Raw genomic sequence first — 19819 nt, forward strand, 5'->3', positions numbered from 1 at the left:
CGACATCGCTTTCAGGGTCCCTGCAGTAGCCGGGCCCCTTAGGTCATGTTTTTGGGAGAATTCATGCTAGGAAGAAAGGTAAAAAGCTTAAAACCTTAGACATCAGCACTGCCCTTCCCCAGCCATTGGTGGCTCCTCCAGCATCCTTCCCGGTGGAACCCAGAAGAGGGGGCTCCCAGCGAAGGGGCCAGGTTTCTTTTAAAAATGCTCAGGAACTCAGAGCTCCATCCCTGTCAAGATGCTTGTTTTTATCCTAAGCTCCTTTGCTCATGCCTCAGGGCTGGCAATCTGCCCCAGCCCCCACCCCCTGGATGGAAGAGTGGGAGATTTTGTTTTGGTGCTTTGGCTTCCTAAAAGAAGAAACTGCATGCTTCCCCCCTCTCATATGCTGTGAGAGGCTGTTCCTCTTAACGCAGGACTATAAATCTCCTAAGAGAGGCCTCTCATGAGGAGACTGCACGGGACATTTCTTTATGACCTGCAGCTATAAAACTGTCATTATCCAAGAGGCCCTAGCATTGTGTATGAGGCTGAGTATCAGCCTGCAGCTACCCGCGTTGGCAGGATCATAGAGTGCTTGGGAGCTCACCTGCTTCTGGGCCTCTTGCGGCTCCTTGGATGGCTGTAGCAGAGCAGGGAGAATGATTAACTTCTCTGCCCTATGCCTGTCTTCCCCGCTGTTTGCTGGCATAGGTGCTTTGTTGCCCCCTGGGGTTTGGTAGCTGTGGGACAGCTCTTACCCAGTTCCTGCAAAGTGGCCAGCTCCTTTGTGATTTCCATTTTCCCCCAACTCCACCGACTCCGTCTTTCCCAGTGTCTTCCCCATGTCAGATCTGAGAGAACCGAGCCACATTATCCCTGTGGCAAACCCAGAAACCAGGGACAGCAGGGAGTGACAGTTGTTCCTCTCCTAGACTTGGATAGCATCCCTAGTGCAGAAGAAGTCCTCTATGTTGTCCAAGTTAGGTCTTTGTGGTGCTAGGCAACAGGAACCTCTGCTCATTCTTCTGCTTGCTGAAAGATTCCCTGGGGCACAGAAGCTGCCGGGCCATAGTGAAGCTATGGCCCCTCTGTAGATGCTGTCTTCACGCTGCACCTTTGCATGTGTCCCCTGGTCTTGCTTGGAGAAGCCGCGATGCATCCCGTCTGCGTTTGTCCTTGCTTTGTTTCTTCCCTCTTCATTCTCTCCCCTTTCCTTCTGCCCGTTCCTTTTGTCATTCCCCCACCCTGTCTCCCTTTCGTCCCTTCTCTCTTTATCCTCTTCCCAGCTTCCGTGGCAGAGTGGGAGCTGCAGTATGTGGATCTATTCTGTGGGTGCCTGGGGGCCCAGCCACTTACTCAATGCTCCTCCGATGCTGACAGTACTCTGTTGGCTCCATTTCCCCTTACTGTCTTCTGTGCTCTCTGTGATGTGGGAGGCTGGAAAGCCTAACACAGCCCCCTTTGATTAGGTATACTGTAGGGAGGAGTTCCCAGTTAGGCACAGGCCTTACCTGAGGCCCGAGGTAAAACACCGAGTCTGCATTCTGCCTCTATGAGCGAGGGATCCCTTTGAGATCGGGCTGGCTTAATGCTAGCTTGTGATTTCCTGGCTGTCTGTGGGGCACATAGAGAGTGCTATCCCCTATTCCCTGACTATGATATGAATTTGAATAGATTTCCCCATCCTTCCACCCACCCATGGTGAGGGGAGGCAGCCTCTGGGTTACTTCTTTCTACTACCTGGGGGAAATTATGGAGAACTGTGTTGTTCTAGTGGCCTTTGCTGTTGCTATAATAAATGCTTTAACCACAAGCAACTTTGGGGAGGAAAGGGTTTATTTGTCATGCAGGTTATAGTACATCCTTCTGGGAAGTCAAGTCAAAAGCTCAAGGGAGGAACCTGGAGGCAGGAACAGGGTGATGTTCAATGACTTTTCTTATAAAGGCCAGGCCTACATGCATAGGAATGGTGCCACCCACAGTGGACTGTACCTACCTTAGTAATCAAGAAAATGCCCTACAGACAAGCCTACAGGCTAGTCTAATGGAGGCAGTTCTTCAGTCCAGGTTCCTTCTTCCCAGATGTGTCAGGAGTTCCTGTCACATGTGTCTTTATGGATAGTTCTTAGGGCCCAAAACCAAAGAAATGGGCAGCTGGATTTTGACTTTCCTGGCCTAAGAAATTCCTGTGTTGTAAGTCTTCCACTTCTCTCCTCAGCTACGCTAGGGAGCAGGGTACCAGGCAGATAACACCTCTGGGGTTGAATGAGTGGGCTGGGAATTTTGTGTGGACTGGCATGAGAATTGATTTTAAAGTAAATGTTGGCAATTTTTGGTAATTCTGAGCTGCAAAGAACACCACTGGATCACAGAACTAGGATTTGCATGAAGTGAGAGACCAGAAAAGCTTGTAGGCTTGGAGGTCTCTGTCAGTAATATACTTGGGCCATCTAAGAGAAGGGAACTGAAGTTGGCAGCATTCCTGTATGTGGAGACAAGTTGAGACTGACCAGTGGGAGAACTGAGCCTTGCCTTGGGGACCAGGGTGGAGTCTCTTGTGATCACCTCTCCTCCAGATCAAGTTCAGGTTTACTGCTTCTTATGCCAAACACCAATACCAAAAGTTTCAAAGCTGGAACAGTGTCAGATACACTTAGTATTGACATGGGACACCGTTATCCTCCCTAAAAATGGGAGGCGGGCTGATACCAGAGGGCTCTCGAAGCTGTTCATAAAGACTACTGAACAATGTTTCGTGTCTTTTCTGTATAGCGCTCTCAAAACAGACCCATATGTCTTCCCTCTCTTCCCACCTGTCCTGCTAGAGACTTGCTTTTATTTGGGCCTCTGGCCTTAGGCAAGTATATCCTGGTGCCTCTAGGAGACATCATCTGCTGTGTTGTCGTGTCTTGAGGTGGGCAGCAGGGATCCTAGAAGGGCTGGAGCTTGACCGCCTCTCAAGTGAAAAGTTTTCTCTTCCTCTGTGTATCATTGTTGTTTGAGAATTTGTGCCTGAAGATGAAACTTTACCAGTTTGCTCCATGCCTGGTCTGTCTTATTTTGCCTGTGACACTGGAGCAGAGAGCGTCGTGGATCAGGAAAAGTCTGTTTTGTTTATAATAGCCTCTGTGCCTGTTTTACTTAAAGAGCAGTTTAGCCTAATACTGAAGAGTCTGTCTGATTATACCTGGCTAAGTTGCTCCCCTCACAAAAGTTGAGTGTCTCCATCTGGAATATGGCTAGTGCAGACTGTACCTCTTAGACTCCTTACAGACATGTGCCTGGCATGGGAAGTGATGAGCACGTGTTACATACGTGATAGTAGTAATAATATGTTAATTGTGCTGTTGGTATCTCACCCCCTGAACATTCCATCTGCCTTGAAGAGTCCTTGGGAATTCTCAGGGGTGCTCTGTACCAGCTTCTATAGCCTGCGCTCTGTCACCACGGCAGAGGAATCCCTTTGTGGCTGGCTAGAGTGGCACTGGCTTTTGAACTCACAGCTATTCTATAGGGCATATAGAATATATAGAAAGTGGTTTCACCTTTCCGCTGGCTGTAGCGTTAGGGAATTGTTTTCCCCATCCTACCCTTCACAGTAAAGGAGAGACAGCCCCCACGCTTCGTCTACTTCTGCCCGTTGGCTAGGGAATAAGGAAGAACGGTGCTGTAACTGTGGGTGTCAAGGGTTGTGTTGGCTGTTCGATGTCTCCTCTAACCACATCTCTCACCTCACATGGCCTTGCTGAATGCTGGCCAGGATCTGGAGTAGAGGTGGCAAATGGTGGTGAATTCATGTCCTTGGCTTTCTTTTCAGGCAACACAGAGAACATTGTCCAAGTTAAGAAGGGGTGATGAGGGCTCCCTCTAGCTGCTGCTTTTGGGGAAGAGCTGGGTTAGGAGAAGAGAAGGGGATTGGACACTGGCATATTGGGTTGTTGGGGGGACTTGTTTACACTGTGAACTAGACTGCTCTTCCACGGGACATGGGTACTCGTGTGGTGTATAGAGATGCTGTAGGGTCTGTGAAATGTTAAGGAGTTGCCTCTGACTTGAATTTGAGAGGGTTTCTTGATATTCGATGCACTGAAAGACTTTTGGGGCAAATGTCATCCATCAAGGAGGATGGAGGTTCCTTCACTGACAGTTCCTTCCAGAGACCAGAGGCTTACTAACTACGAGTCTGCAAGTGCCTTCCTCCCAGTGCTTGCAGAGGCCTTCCATGTTGGAGAAATGCTGTCTTTTTATTCCTTTCTCTTTACCTCCCGCACCCCCACCCCAGATAGCCTGTGGACCTCTGGGGACTTCTCGCAGGACTATCAGAGTGTCTTTTTTTTAAAACTAGGATCTGCTAAAACCTCACGTGGGGACTCGGGGAAGGGAGATGAGCAGCTGAGCAGCTTGGGGACAGAAGAGACTCCCCTTTGTCTACCTTGGCCCTAGAATGTCCTACCTTACCTGGTCTCATCCCAATACCGGTGTTTGTGGGGAGAAAGCCCCTCCTGTCTCTTGCCCTCTTTGTCCCTCAGGCTCCATGTTGTCTTACTTTGAGAAAAACTAAGACGGATAACATGTCTTCTCCGTTTTCTTCTTTTATGACTCTTGAATGCTCTCTCTGTAGGCCCGGTGCCACACACTGCGTGCGCTCTTCTCGGTTCATTTTGATTCCCGTTGTGACCTATGCTACACAGGCTCTGGTTAAATGGCGGACTTTATCCGTCCCATAACAGGGACGGAGAAAGAAGGGTCAGCATATAGGAGTCTCCTCTCCCAACCGTCTCAACATTTAGGTTGATGTAGAACTTGCTGGAGACCACTGACCCCACACAGCAAGGACTTTGTGGGGCCGTAAGATTTGAACACTCAATCCTGTCATAATCCACCTCTACTCTCTTCTGTTTTCCTATGAGACCGAGGAAATCCAAGCATTGTCTGCAGAGTGTTGGGCAGACATTGCCTGCTGGTGCTGATGTGTGACAACAGTTAGCTGTGAGGTTCTAGATGAATCTTGTAGCTGGAAGGAGTGGCCCTGTAAAGTTGGCTTCCACAGAGTCCACACCTTACTGGGGCATTGGCTACTTACTTGCCCCTTCCTGTCTTTGGACGTGGGAGGCAGGGACTGGAATCGCTCGCCTCCCGCTGTAATCTGCTCTTCAATTTTTACTTTAAGGTCTTGATGATGGTGAGTTCTAGGAACGGACTCTTCTTTGGCACTTGCTTGACCCAGCCTAAGTGATGTGTGGTTGGCTTACATTAAAGTCTCTCTCTCCTTTCCTAGGGTCTTCTGATTGCTCCCCAGGTTGGTTCCCACCTGAGATAGGCCTCCTGCTGCTGGAGCTTTCTATTGGGTTTCTCCTTTTAGAAGCAATAGGAGAGCAAGTGTCCAGGAATGATCGTGGACACCCCGGACTCCATCCCTGGCCTCCATCCTTCTATGGGCAGTCCTTTGGCTTTCTTCCAGCCCTCTTCAAAGGCTCCTTTCTGGGAGCTGACCTGTGCCTCTCTAATTGTTCCTTGCAGAATACTTCCACCTGCACCCGGGAACGCTGCTGTGCCTGAGAGGCTGGAGGCTCTGAGATACCAACGGATAAAGAAGCCCAAAAAGTCATCCAAGGGCTCTTCGAAGTCAAAGAAACGATCCGGTAAATGGTGGGAAGTGCCACTTGTCTTTCCACCGTGCTTTCCCCATTTGACGAGGACTGTGGGCCCAGGATCCCAACCTTGGGTGTTCTCTAGAAGCGCTACCAGCTTCTCTTGTTCTTGATTCCCCTTTAAACATTCATTTTCAATAGCACACAGATGATTTTCATGGGAAAACACAAGAAAGAGATCTGATTGCTTTCCCTTCCCAGTTCATCTCCTCCCACCTGGGGAGCCATTGCTCTGAGGGTACGCGTGCCCGTAGAGCCTTTTCTGTTACTCTGAGCTTTAGAAAGTACACCGTAATGTTTCAGCATGCTTTTTGAGCAACTTAAGGAGTATCCTGTTCTTTCCTGCTCTGCAGCACACCTTGCTGTTGTCCCTGTCCCCTTGTGTGATTCTCCTTCACCATTTCAAGCTCTTTAGTTGATCACAGGGCAGGCATGGGCTCATGTGGCATGGGCCAGGCCAGCCTCTGCAGTGACTAACCTTTTCTAAGGAGAGAGACTGAAATCTCCTTGTCTCTTAAAGGGTACTTCCACTGCAACATATCTGATGCAATGAGTGATGAGTAGCTTAGGAGATAGTGCATGAAGAATTGAGCATTTCTTTAGAAGAGCAGTTGACATTTATCAGACATTTTCTACCGGTGTTTGTAGGAAGGCTACAAGCCGGTCCAGGAAGAGTGTCCAGCAATTTCTTTGCAGATCTTTGGTGACCACTGCCGATCAATTGTCTTAATAAGTCAGGTGGTGGAAAAGTCTTCACAGAGGCTAAGCCCATGAACTCATTGATGACTTAGCCCTTGGCTGTGGCTGGTTTCCTGTCAGTTTGTGAATGGCAATACAAAGGCAGAGAAAAAGAAAATCATCTTGTTGTTGTTTTGAGACAGGTCCTGGCTAGATAGTTTAGGCTGGCCTGAAACTATCTCTGTAGCTTAGGCTGGCTCTGACCTTTTGGTCCTCTTACTTCTGCTTTTGGATGACTAGGATTACAGCCTGAAACTATCTATGTAGCTTAGGCTGGCTCTGACCTTTTGGTCCTCTTCTGTTTTTGGATGACTAGGATTACAGGTGGATGCTGCCATGTTTAGCAAAAATTAATTTTCTGAGACTTGGGATTTAAACGCATTCAATTTAATCACGTACATAATACGTTATATATGCATACAGACCTATTTCTTTTGTGTACGCACGCGTGTACCGTTACATGATTTGGGTACTGTGTGAACATTGCAGACAAGGCTTGTATTAGCCTGGACAGTCACTATGGGACTGCCATTGAATAGATGACCCTTCCTTGGTTAAAATACTGTTAGGAAGTGCATAACTGTAAATTTTAATGAATAAATTTCATCTAATTATTGTAGAATAGGCCACGTCAGCTTCCGTGCCCATTCTGTGTTCCTAGCTCTCAGGTGTCTGCCTTCAGCCTATGTGTTCTCCTGGAGTTAGCATCTTGTATTTCTAGTTGACTCCTACTCAGACTTGCATGCTTTATCACTCTCAAACTGATTTTTTTTATCATCCTCTTTAAACCTGCTCCTCCCTCCCTGTCTCCCACTCTGTAAATGGTGCTGTTTCCTTCATGCTTGGCTTCTGCCCAGACTCTTTCACTCTGTGACTCACACATGATCCTCGTGGGGAGGTACATCGGCTCAACCTTTGCAATATACCTGGCCGTCTCCGTCTTTGGTTGCTCTTACTGAAAAGTTGAAGCGCTGGTCCCTTTCTCTCCCTTTGGGTTGTTGCAGTGCCTTGCAGCTGCCCTCCTGCCCCATCTGCAGTCTTACAGTACCCCAAAGAGGTGACAGCCTGGCCCTTACCTAGAGAGGCAGCAATCACTCATTGATCCCTTAGCCTTCGTGGGTAACTGGTTTCCTATGAGTCCGCCAGTGGGAGTACTGAGGCAGGAAAGCAGAATGTTATGTCTTGCGGTGTAGCTCAGTCTGACCTGAAAGTACCCATGTCTGGGCTTGAATACTCCTTCTTCTTGCCCCCCTCTCTCTCGGCTGCCAGGAGAGCAGCCAGAGTGAGCTGTAAAGATTTTAGAGTTCTTATCCCCCATACGTGTTTATATACACATATGCACAAACACACACATACATTCTCACACAAAAATCTTGTAGAAGCTTTCTTTTCCTTGCAACAAGAAGTTTTAGATTTTGTTGACTTAACTGCCCCGTCTCTCTAGCACTTACTGTGTTTGCTCTTCTGTTCTGTTCTGTTCTGTTCTGTTCTGTTCTGTTCTGTTCTGTTCTGTTCTGTTCTGTTCTCTTCTCTTCTCTTCTTCTCTTCTCTTTTCTCTTCTCTTCTCTTCTTTCTTTTTTTAAAAGGCAGGGTCAATGTGTACACCCCAGGCTATCCTCAAACTCATAATCCTATTGCCTCAATCTTCCAAGTACGGGGATTACGGGGTGCCCCACCATAGTGGCTTACACCTGCTTTTAACTCGAGGTTTCTAACTGCCTGTTCTTGTTGATGGTAGTCATTCTCATTCAGCTCTGGGGAATAATCCTGGTTCAAGTCTCCAGCCAGATATTACCTCTTGGGGAGGCGGAAGCAGGGCCCTGGCCATTGGTGCATTCGTATCTCGTCTTTCTTTGTTATTGCACTTGCAACGCCTGAGAATCCAGTTTCTGTATCTTTCAAACCTTGACAGTTTGTCTCTTCCCGACTTCCCCCATGTGAAGTATAATCTAGAAAACAAAACCCTCCCACTGTATCCCTCAAAGGGCCATGAGGCAGAGGACTGGCCCTGGCAGTGGAAGAGGCGCGCAGACCTGACTGTCGCTCATGATTGAAGTCTCCTGTAATGTCTGTCATTGGTTGGAGTAGATGAGAGAGATATAGTGAAGCTCTGCTTCCTGCCACCTAGAGTGCCACCTGGTATCCAAGAGGCACAGCACAGCAAGTATTTGTGGATTGGTTGCTAAGACAGCTTGAATATTGAGGTCCATGAATTCATAGAAGAGAAAATACCTACCTTACTCCGTTGACTCCAGGATGGGTTTTGGTTGTTCCAGTGGGGAGAGAGCAGGTTCTCTGCAGATGTTTGGCCTTGGAGCCCATACATACAGATGCTCCCTTGGTTTCAGTGCCAACTTGGACTTCAGCCCTGGGAGATGCATGGAGCGCGTGAGGCTCTGGTCCACCTTTTCACTCCGTTTCTTTTGTGTGTCTGTCTCCTCTGTAGACGGTTCTGCCTCCCAGGATCAGCAGCTTCCCAACTCTCAGGTTCTGTGGCCCGACGAAGCTGTCTGCCTCAGAAAGAAGAAGAGACACTCTCGTCCTGATCCCTTTGCCCGGCTTTCAGACTTGTGCCACCGTCAGCTTCCAGAAGACCAGACGGCCATCCTCAACAGCGTGGATCATGATGACCCAGGCCACGCTACTCTGCTATGACTTGACACCATTCTAAATGTCCCCAGGGTGGGGTGCTGGGCTAAAGGGGGCAGAGAGGGACCATTGTACAGGGCCTCTGCCCATCATGGGATGGCTCAGGCCCCTGACCTGTATGTATTCCCTCATGCCACACACTATCTAGCCAGCTAGCCTTGCCCATGGGACAGAGGACTAGGGGAAGAGCTTTTAACTGTGGGTCAGAGTTGGGAGTATGTGGGGATAGAAGACATCTGTCTCTACGCCACCTCTCCCTCTTTACTAGATTGGTTCTTCTCACCTCTTCCAACGTCTTAGGAAGTGAGGAAACGGAAAGCAATGGCTTTTAGTAATGCATTTGTTTCACTTTTCCAAGTCCTGGGAGGGGGTTAGAGTTATATCCGACCCTCCTAACTCCACATATATATAGATATAGATACAAATGCACTTGTGTGTAGTTGGTGGGTTTCTCTATGTGTATATATATGTACATTGAAGCAAAGTGCTTTTTCTCCCTGTGGTCAGTGAGGGACTGAGGAAGATGCTGAACAGCAGGCTTGGTGAGCAGGGCCTGCTATGAACTGGTGGGTGTCCCCATGTCTGTGTTGGGAGATCATTCCAGTTGAAATAGGATTCATGCTTCCCAGCTGAGTTCACCATTGTTCTATCTAGCCTCTCCCATCTGGAGCAGAAATGGGGTCCTACCACGATTCCTAGCTCCGTGCTTGGCAGGTTAGCAACAAGTTAACACCTGAACTAAACCCGGGCCTTTGTTGCCTGCTTGTTAGGTGAAGAAAGCATGGCCAGGCTTAAAGCCCGACTGGTATCTTTCTCACGCAGTTTGGCACTCACCACAGATGTAGTGCTTGTTTAGCAGTGGGGCTGACCGGCAGGCCTGGTGTACAACCCCCTGCTCATGGGGTCATGCCTCAGTCTCTTCTGGTCCAGCTAGGGCTAGGAGCCCTGCAGCCAAAGGCCCTCCTGTTCTGTAGCCACCTGTGCTCAGCACTAAGCTGCCACAAGCTCTGTTTCTACCCATCTCTGCTCGGCACTCTGAGCTCCGCTCCCCTGCTGCCGATTGGCTCCTCCTTTCCTTTTGTGTCTGCTAATTCTCCAGATTGATTAATTGCCATTTGTGGGAGCTGCCTGTGGCTCCTTGGCATACTCTCTATGTGCTGCCTGCCAACTCTGCTCTGCCCTGGGGGTCCTTCTCCACCCCCTGGACCCAATCTCTAGTGCATGAGATGAAGAGATGGGGGTGCCTCGTAGTGTTGAGTTCTGGGGTGCTCTTTCCTCATTGCTTCTATGTGGAAATGACTGAGGCACAGGAATGAAGGTAGAAGGGGTAGCAGGCAGGCACCAGGGCCCTAATCCTTTCTCTGTCCAAATCTTGTACTGGTTCAAACTGTTAGTGCTCAGAAGTTTCCCTAATGACATTTGTAAATTCCGATGCTTGTCTCTGGTGGGTTATGGTGTTACTCAAGAGTAGAAAAGGGGGAGGGTGGGGACTACCCTCTCCTCCCCTCTCCTCCCCTCTGGCTTAGCCTAAAGTAGTGGGAACTGCCAGCTTCCTGGAAGTATTCCTTCTTGGTGCTGCTGTATCCATCCCTCTCCAGTGATTGCCTTGGGCATTAGCCATGCCTACTGGAAGGTTTCTGCTAGTCCCACAGAAGCTGCTGGTCACTTGGCCTAGTGACTTTGATGATGTCCCAGGGGCTGGGAAACTTCCTTTTCAGAGCTTCCATCTTGAGGGATTGACTGCATCTCTGCAGCCAGGCCTTGGTGCTCCCTTCTCTCTCCTAGTGAACTAGGGATGGACTCCACACTTGAGGCTTCACCATGCAAGCCACACCACCACAGCTTTCTTCTGGACATGGGAAAAAGAGGTGCTGAGGGCAGAGTTTCTTTTGCTCTGAGATTAGGGCCACATACCTTAGACTCCTCCAACTGATGTGGTTGTCAGAGATGTTGGAGACCACTGGCCCCTTGGACCTTAACTCTGATGAAGTAGAAGGGTTGAGTTGGAAGATTCCCGTTCTTTTTCAGAAGTGGCCCACTGTTTCTTCCACTGTGACACCATGGGCTGCTAATTCATCATCTCGGAGGCTACTGGGAACAAGGCTACCTGAAATAACTGGGGTAGCATTTGGAGACTCTTACGGGCCTAGCCTGTAGTGTTTGCTTGCTCTCTCACATTACGTGATTTCTGAACCATGGAATGCAAAAGTAGGGTGTCAGGGCAGTAGCTTTGTATTGAACTTGGACAACTATTCTGAGGACCCTCCTGGGAATTTTGGCCACTCTCTGGACCTTGAGGTTACAACCAAGAAGTTGCGGTCAAAGACTTTGTTTCTTTGGGGTGTTGTAGGGCCAAGAGCCAAACCTTGTGAGCTCAGATGCCTCAGCCCATGGCTAGGCTTGCAGGCCTGGCTTGCAGGCTGTGCTAACAAAGGTGCTGACTCCTTCCTTTTCTTGCCTCTGGCAGGGCCGTTTACCTCTGCCTTGCTGACCAAATGGTGGAAACTGCTTTTGATTGGCCACTGGGTGTGTGACAGCTGTGCTATTGTGTCCCCTGGGCTCAGAAGGGACACAAGGTCCTACCCATTCCAAAGTGGCCTCTCAGACAGTCTTCTCCTAAGAGGCCTTTCTTCTTGTGACTTTTCTTGGAGGCCAGCAGCATTCCTGAAGTTCAGGAAACTGTTTCAGCCCCTCCTTTGATTACTGCAAAGCCAACTGGTGGATACAATCCCCATGGTCAGTGCCTGACCAGGGTGTCATAGGCGTGGTCTCAATTGCTAGATTGGAGCACGTGTTTGACAATATGTTTAGAAATGTGTGATGTTGGGGTGTATCCACTTCTAGGGACCAATTACCTTTACACTCTTCCTCTGTACTTAGCAGTGACCACTATTGAGCTTCCTAGGACTTTCACCTTTCTTGCTGTGGGGGATCATGTCTTCCAAATCCTCCCCTTTGGGTCTGGTAGCCTTGCAGAAGTAACTCAGTTCAAAACCTATTCCTATACTTGGTAATTTTTGTGTGTGTCCTTCCTTCTGCACTGTCCCTGGAAGTGCTATCTCAGTGTTTAAGCCACCAGCCAGGAAGATCGTAAACTGGTTCTCTGAAGGCCCAGAAAGGCTGCAATTATTTGACGGGAAGAAGATGAAAAATAAGAAGTGAATCTTGTTTTTTTTGACTTGATGGCTGACTTACACAGATTTGCTTTCCAGTCTCTGAGTGGAGATCTATGCAACCATGGTTATTGGTGGCTGTTGGTCTAATGTCTAGTGCTGACTTCTGCTTAATGGCCAGCCCATCTCCTTCCCAGTTTTCTTAGAGGGACTAGGGCAGGAGAGAGATTACATCACACACTGTGAGCAAGATCTGTACTCTGTCTCCAGGGGCCTGGGTTATGTATTTGGGGGAGATTTCAGCAGGGTGTGTTAGAACAATTACTAATTGGTATTTTTTTTTCCACAGTGATCTTACCTATTTGAGGGTGAGCAGATTTTATTTTCTCATTCTTCTGCTCTTTTTATGCAGAGGAAGCTGGGTAAGGTTGAGATGTGGGATTCCTTTGTTTCCTCCTCCTGATGATATTGGCACACTGTAGCTTCAGGGGAGGTATCCCAGAACATTAGGGTACTGTAGTTGCTTCCTAGGACCTGAGTCTGAGACTGAGGTCATTTCTTCTAATTTTGGTAGAAAAACCCTTTAAGAAGGCGTGGGGTGGACTGGGGAAATTATATAGATAAGTACGGTTTGTTAGTATATAGAGAACTCTAGGAAGTGAACAGCTAATGGTTAGGCTTTGCTTTGCATGTAAAAGTGCTTTGGGGGGGCACTGCAGCGACTTGGGGGTGGGAGAATAGAGTCAAGAGCAGAGATACAGAGCATGGAGGTACTACTCATGCTTCCTCTGGGATCCTGTGCATTTTCACTAGTGTTCCTTGGCTGGGCCCTACCCTTTGTGCAAGCTCCAATACAACAGAGGCTCAGAGCCGTGCTGATTATCTTTGTCTCTTTGGGAACAGGCTCCGGATGTGTGTGGCAGCTCTTCTGCATTGACCACAGTAGGGCAAGGGATGATTGCGGAAAGGAAGTTAGACTGTTAGAGAGTGGAGGGAAGGCACAATGTGACACTTAGAAGGTTGGAGTCGTGAATCAGTCTGTAAAGCAAGGAATCCTGGGATGACAAGGTTAAGACTTACACAGGGTACCAAGCTTCTGGTTCTCTTTGGAGACTCTACCAGCTCAGACAGTACAGACGTCGGAGGCTCATCACAAGGAAATGAACGACTGGCAGGGAAGGCAGTGAGGGGCAGGCACCTCTGGTGTGGGAGGGATGTGGCCAGCAAGAACAGGTTGTGAGCAGACTGGATCTTGGGAGAAAGTTTGCTTAAGACAGGACTTTTCTGGTTATAGAACGAGTCTCTAACCCTGACTGACAACGCAGACTTCTTCAGTTTTTTTTTCTGTTTCTGGAGCTTCTTGCTGAAAAGTGGGAGATTGGTCTTCAAATGCCCACAACTCCTTGTCGGTGGAGAGGGAACAGTTGTTCTCGGGAACTTGGTCCTCAGTCTCATGGCTGCTGTGGCAGACTGTGTCTGAAAGTGCTCAGTGGACCTTTGTGCTGATGGTGGAGGGGAGGGGCTTCCGATCTTGTCAGTTTTCTTCTTGAGCTATAGAGAATGCCTTCAACTTGGAGGCTTCATAGTGGCCTTGTGACTAGAGGCTTTGTTTTTAATTTCTCTTCCTTTGATAGGTTAAAGATACCATACTATAGCTATCAGAGTAAAATAATTTCATCTGAAACCAGAGGTCATCTGTTGTGTACTCCTTACTCTATGGAACTTCCTCTTGGATCAAGAGGAAGAACTGAAGATCTCTTTAAGAGAAGTCACTAATCTGAGAATCAAAGCTCCAGTTGGATTCTAAGAGCTCTTCCCAACTCCTGCAACTTGGTGCAGTTATGGATCTGGCTTATAACGGCTTCACCTCTAATGTTGAACCAGCGTGGGTCCAGAGCCTTATGTCTGGGCTCCTGTCTATACTTCCAAATAAGCTTTCAGGAACAAATATGCTATCTGCACCAGATGTTTGGTGTCTTGGATTGCCAAGAGGGTAAACATTTTTCATGACCTCATTTAAAATAATAATAATCCCTAATCAATTGAATCTGGTTTAAAGACACTCCTAGATCATTCTGAATTCTGTGTAGATTAAAAAAAAATGCATTAGTGCAAATCTTTTTCGTGGCTGGCCATGTCTTAGGAGGGGGAAGAGTTGGGGTATCCTAACTGCTAAATAGATGGGTAGATCAGCAGCGGGCCATTGAACCACTCAGACTTTCTCTTCTGTAGTGGGTCAACTACAGCAGTTAGGGATTCTTAGGAGCTCTGGTGAAGAGCGATCGGCTGTGCACCGCTGGCATTGGAATTCAACCAAAGCAGCACAAGAGACTCAGCTTGCAGCCGGGGCCTCCACTGTCTACCTTTCCTTCCCAGCTTAACTACATGGTAACATGAATGAGTGGGCTTGCTGTTCTTTTGGGTCTTGAAGAAATGTGTCCCACCAATCCCATCTCCCACCGGTATTGACTTCCTGGATCTGTTTTAAGGAAGTGCAGAGCCAGCTCTCCCTCCACCCACATTCATACCATCCAGACTCTCTTTCCTTCTTGCCTCCACTTGGGTGTGGCTCCAGGACCTCTGGCTTGTGCATGGTTTACACTAGGGAGGTGGTTGGGTTAGGGAGAGAATTGGGGAGGGTCTAGGGGTTGGACTGGGGAAGGGGATTTGCATTTTCAACCTTAAAATACTGAAAGCATGCTTTGGGGTGACCTCTGGGATTTTCACATAAACTATGGTTAGGGAAAATGCCTGTTGCTCCTCATATGGGAGGTGGGGACTTGGGAGACATTTGCCTTCCTTTTGGCTTAGGAACCTATTCTATTCGGTAGAGGACGATAAGCCTCCTTATAGTTACCTTTGCAAACCCTGGAAGGGAAACTTACTTATTCTATCACCGAGTATTTATATTGCCTACTGAGAACAACTGAGCAGTCTGTCGTGGGTTGACATTGCCCTGGCTGGGTCAGAGAAATGGAATAATCTCACCTGTTTCTCTGTGGGTGTCAGGTTATCTGCCTGGTCATGAACCCCTAGCCAACTGATTATTCCAGTGTTCAGAATTAAGTATATTAGATGGGTCTGAGTATCCGTGAGGTGTGTGATGTATATGTGTGGGCGGCGTGTGCAGTGTGTGTGTGTTGTACGGGTATGCTTTGGATGTGTGTTTGATGAGAGTATGGGTGTGAGGGAATTGTAGTAGAGACACCGCTTTGCCTGGGTAGCATCAGGCCTAGTTATGGCTGACTCTTTCTTTGCTAGACTTAACTTCTGCTTTGGCAGGAGGGTCGTACTCATAATATACCACCTTGAGTGTATTTTTTATGGAGATTGTACATAAAATTATATAAATATATATAACTTGTTCTATTTTAAGGCAAAAGGAGACTTACTGGGGAGGGGGGCAAGACTCAGATGCAATAGTGGTGGCTAACAGTGGGAGCTTCAGGTAAGTTGTCCACACGGGGAGTGGGGGGTGTGGGGGGGAAGCGATGTAAGCCGGGCAGGAGTGGGCCTCATGCCCTCTGCACATATATATAAATATAAAGAAAACTTATATAAAGCTATCTATCTAGCATATCTATATATCTATATATCTATATGAAGTCATAGTTTGCTTTATTTTTGTACCTGTGCTTTAGAGACACTTTGAGCAGTATCGCCTCCCCCAGGTGGTCCGGGGTGTTCGCTCATGCCTTGATCCCACCTATTTCTCCATCCTCCTTGAGACAGACCGTGTTGGAAGCTGCTTGAGTCTTTCTGGTAGATAATGTGTATATATGAAAAAAGCTAAAGTCACTTGTAGAAAGGACAAGCGAGCTGAAGACGCAAAGCTACCGGATCTGTGTGTTTCCTGTCAGGAGGGTTCCCTAACTCATGCTGTTTGGTAGATGTGCTCAGTGTACAAAGGATGACGGAGAGCTTAGCATGAATCCATACCCCATGGCTAAAGTTGGTACTCAGTTGCTTGGAAACGATCTAGCTCAGCATCTTGGGCAGAGAGAGTAGTTCGGATTCTCTAGGTCTTCTGGTAACACCTCTCCTGCTTTGTAGCACCTAGGCTCAAGCAGCCCCCATGAAAGGTGGTAGTGAGGTTTTTGAAGCTGACTGCGTGGGCTCAGTCTTGGAGAAGATACACCCTGGTAATTACTGCTGTAGAGTCTTGGAACCAGCGTGAATGTGATATCTAGTATAAATATAGCATCTGTGCTTTTTCATTTATTTTTAATTGGAAAATAAACTGTTGTCAGAAATGGGGCAGTCTAGTCCCAGAACACTGAATGGAAGATGAGGCATGAGGGACTGACATTGGTCATGATGTAAGGAATGAGCCCCATTGCTATCTTCCTTGCCCGGGACGCGGATACTAAATAATGTATCGGAACGATGTGGTGTGGATGGGAGATTTTGGGAGGAGTTCACTTGCGTTTGGGAGGGAAACTCTGTGCTCTGAAGAATACCTCTTTGAGAATTCAAGACCTCACATATGCTGTTAGGGCCACATGCCCTGCAGCCTTAGCTGGCGTCCCCTGGTGCTAGCTCTTTCTTCTCATGTGCCAAGTGATCAGAGTGATGTGCTTGAAGCTGATACAGATGCCAGGGGAGACTCAAGACTGTAGTCTCTCCAGTCTTCCTGCTGCTCATGTAAGAAAAGGCAAAAGTGCCCCCCTCTGCCTCAACAAAACATAATGCTAGCCAAGAGCTCTTATTCCAGATGCCTCAACCGTGGGATAGGCAAAGTAGGGTGGAGAAGAGCTTGACTCTAACTCCTGACCCTTATGGAGACCTATGATTCCCTTGATGATCTGTTTAAAATATTCAAAAATGTCCAAGGATATTGTGAGAAAATGGACTCTTGTGGTTCAGGAAGTACTGGATGGATGGCAGCGCTGGGTTTAATTGGCAGTGTGTCCTGCCTTACTTGAGGCCTCCTCAGGAGGCCAAGGGAGGAGAGCCAGGTGTTTCTTGTAGATTTCCTGAGAGGCTGGGCAAGAGGAAGAACAGCACATTCTTAGTCCCTTTCTAGCTTGAGTCCTCTCCTCACTTAGCAGAGAGGGGATCCCATTGCTGTTGTTTTGACTCTTAGAGCCCACCTCGTTTCTTTTGTCTCACTTCCTGTCCTAAGATCCGAGCAGAGCAGATCTTGTCAGCATCGCAGGGCTCGTACTCCATGAAGCCCAGGTTTGCTCTGACTCTACTGAGAATCTACTCCACGTTGATTCTCAGAAACCCCAGCAGCACCAAGGTACCTGAGATTACCCTCCTATTTCATGACCTCCAGTTGGACCCTTCTCTGGAAATGGGAAGACGGACATGTCCTTCATCTTGAAGCTTTAGGGCTTCGGGAATGTTACTGTTACCCTTTCTATGACCCAGACCTCATCAAGATGGTGCAAGGCGGGCACTGGAGGAGAATCGAGTGGAGGCCCAGCGTCCGTCACCTGTTCTACAGAAGAGCCAGCTTTCCGTAAGAGAACACAGAGCTAAGAAGGCCAGGGTCTGATTATGTGTGGAAGGAGTAAGCTGCCTTAACTTTGAATCTTTCAGTTAATGGGACTGGTGTTTGGGAAGGGAGCTCTGAGAAAGCCACTGCCAGGATTCTGAGCTGTTTCATATCCTTACGATTCACCTTGGTCCCTAGGTCATGGGAGGTTTGCTGAATTGTGATGCTTTTTCTTCTTAGTAGGAGATAGAGGAAATCTATGGAGACTTAGTTTGGCTACCTCTGTCTGTTCTATGGAACCAATGTGGAAACAGATCTGGAAATTGCTCTCCCCAGGGTCGATGCAGCTCTGTCCTTTCTCCACTGTCCTTAACCAGGAGCCTTGGGGAAAGGGACACCTCCACCATGCGTCAGTTTTGCCTGGGCCTCACCTTGTGCTGTAGGTCTGTGTGGAAACATTTTGGGTAATACAAAGGCATGAGGTGAGGGACAGGACACAGGCCCCTCCTGTGGCTGAGGGCTAGATCACGATGCTGGATTAGGGAGTATTTTGGAGGGGGTTGTTCTGTTGCTGAGGAAGTGACTGAAAGGAGGTGCTCTGTGGAATGAATGACCTTGACGCGGGAACTGGAAACTGAGATGTCACTAAGGGAGCAGCCGATCAGCGTTCTCTTCACTGAGCCCTGCATGCACTGTCAGGAAGTCTTAAAGCTCCATTCAGATTTAGTTTCCTGACTGCCATTTGTGGGGCCAGAGACTGAGGGCAGGAGAGGGACATGCTTTCCCAAGTTACCTGTCCTTATACAGCCCTTGACCGAGCACAGGGTGTCCTGCTTTGGTCAGCAACTCTGGGGCCCCCGTCATCTCTAACTTTTCTCTCGTTCATGAGGAAGAACTGTCTCATCTTGGACATAGTTTTTTGGTCTGAATTCCTTCCCTCCTGTGGTCCCATTAGTGTGTAGACGCACAGCAGTGGGGAGGTGAAGGATCCTGGTGCTCCCTGCCAGGCTCCCTCACAGACAGCACACCTCTTGCCCATGGCAACCTCCTGGCTGTTAGTCTTAACGTACCTGGACAGGACTATCGATATTGTCATGACATTTCTTGCTCTCATTTCAAACCTTTATTCTTCCTTTGGCTTTCGTTGGGTCTCTTCCCACTCACGCCTAGTCTTCTCACGAAGATGGTTCAGACCTCATTCCTATTTCTTGAATGTTGAGTATTACATCACAGCGCTAGGGTGCTTCATGGTGCTGCTCCTGAAGAGGCCAGCCGGACGGGAGCAGTACGCTTCGTCCCACTGGTTCCTGAGAGCTTGCTGTGTTTTGTCTCTATTAGATGTTTTTCCTTAGTGGGTTGGGGTGGGAGATGTAGGGGTAGCTTTTGTGTTCTCTCTCTCTCTCTCTCTCTCTCTCTCTCTCTCTCTCTCTCTCTCTTCCTTTTTCTGTATGTATGTATGGATTGGTTAAAGTCAGTTATCATGGGCAGCTGACTTTGACTCCAAATTAAAGTTAAACAACATATTGTACAGCTGTGCACAGAACACCTTTGAGTGTCAATTTGGATGGCAACTAGAGGCATACTTTTTGAACTTCAGGTATGTAACCGAAAAGTAAATAAAACACTATTTTTTCAGTAACCTTTTTTTTTCTTCTAAAAGATAACTTAAAAATCAAACTATACGAACATTAAATTGGTGCTGTACCAAAGCCTTATGACATATTCTCCACTCTGTATATTCTGTCTCCGGGGAGCTCCCTGCTTTATTCCTCTTCTCAAAAGCCTGGGAATGCCAGTGCGTGTCAAGCCTGGGGCTGGGTGCTTGGGACCTGTGGGCTGAAGGGACTCTTGGGTGCAGAAGATGATGGTGAAGGTGGGGTACCCATCTTCTGCCTGAGCAGATACCGAAGGGAAGGCGGGTGTTGGTGTGTGTGGCATGCATGTGCGTGCATGTGTGTGTGCGTGCATGCACGTGTGCATGAGCTCATCAGTGCATAGTGCCGAAGTGCATGCACTACCTGGGGATTGAAAGGGAGACCCAGGTTGGCCTGGGTGTGGGGTGGACTGGGAGTGAGGGGCACGCCCCTTCCTTTTTCCCATTTCCCCTTTCTTGTAGGTTAGTAATGGAGGTGTATCAGAAACAGCTACACTCTCAAAACAGGTGCTTTTCCCCCTCAAAAAAAAAAAAAAATCTCCAAACTAAGTATCTATCTGTGAAGGGCCTGTCCCTGGGGCAGGCACCT

General features: G+C 48.2%; 1 protein-coding gene across 2 annotated transcripts in view; it reads left to right on the forward strand.

The window, feature by feature from the left end:
- The window catches only part of Igsf9b (immunoglobulin superfamily member 9B), a 46468-nt gene extending 37019 nt beyond the window's left edge, over window positions 1-9449 (forward strand). For both annotated transcript variants that reach the window (XM_032909441.1, XM_032909442.1), the window contains exons 19-20: window positions 5503-5624; window positions 8818-9449. In XM_032909441.1, coding sequence (XP_032765332.1) covers window positions 5503-5624; window positions 8818-9026 — 331 coding nt within the window. In that variant the 3' untranslated portion in view covers window positions 9027-9449. The remainder of the gene's footprint in view (window positions 1-5502; window positions 5625-8817) is intronic.
- The last annotated feature ends 10370 nt before the right edge of the window (window positions 9450-19819 follow it).

This window comes from Rattus rattus, chromosome 8 (assembly GCF_011064425.1).
Source record: "Rattus rattus isolate New Zealand chromosome 8, Rrattus_CSIRO_v1, whole genome shotgun sequence".
Lineage (NCBI taxonomy): Eukaryota > Metazoa > Chordata > Mammalia > Rodentia > Muridae > Rattus > Rattus rattus.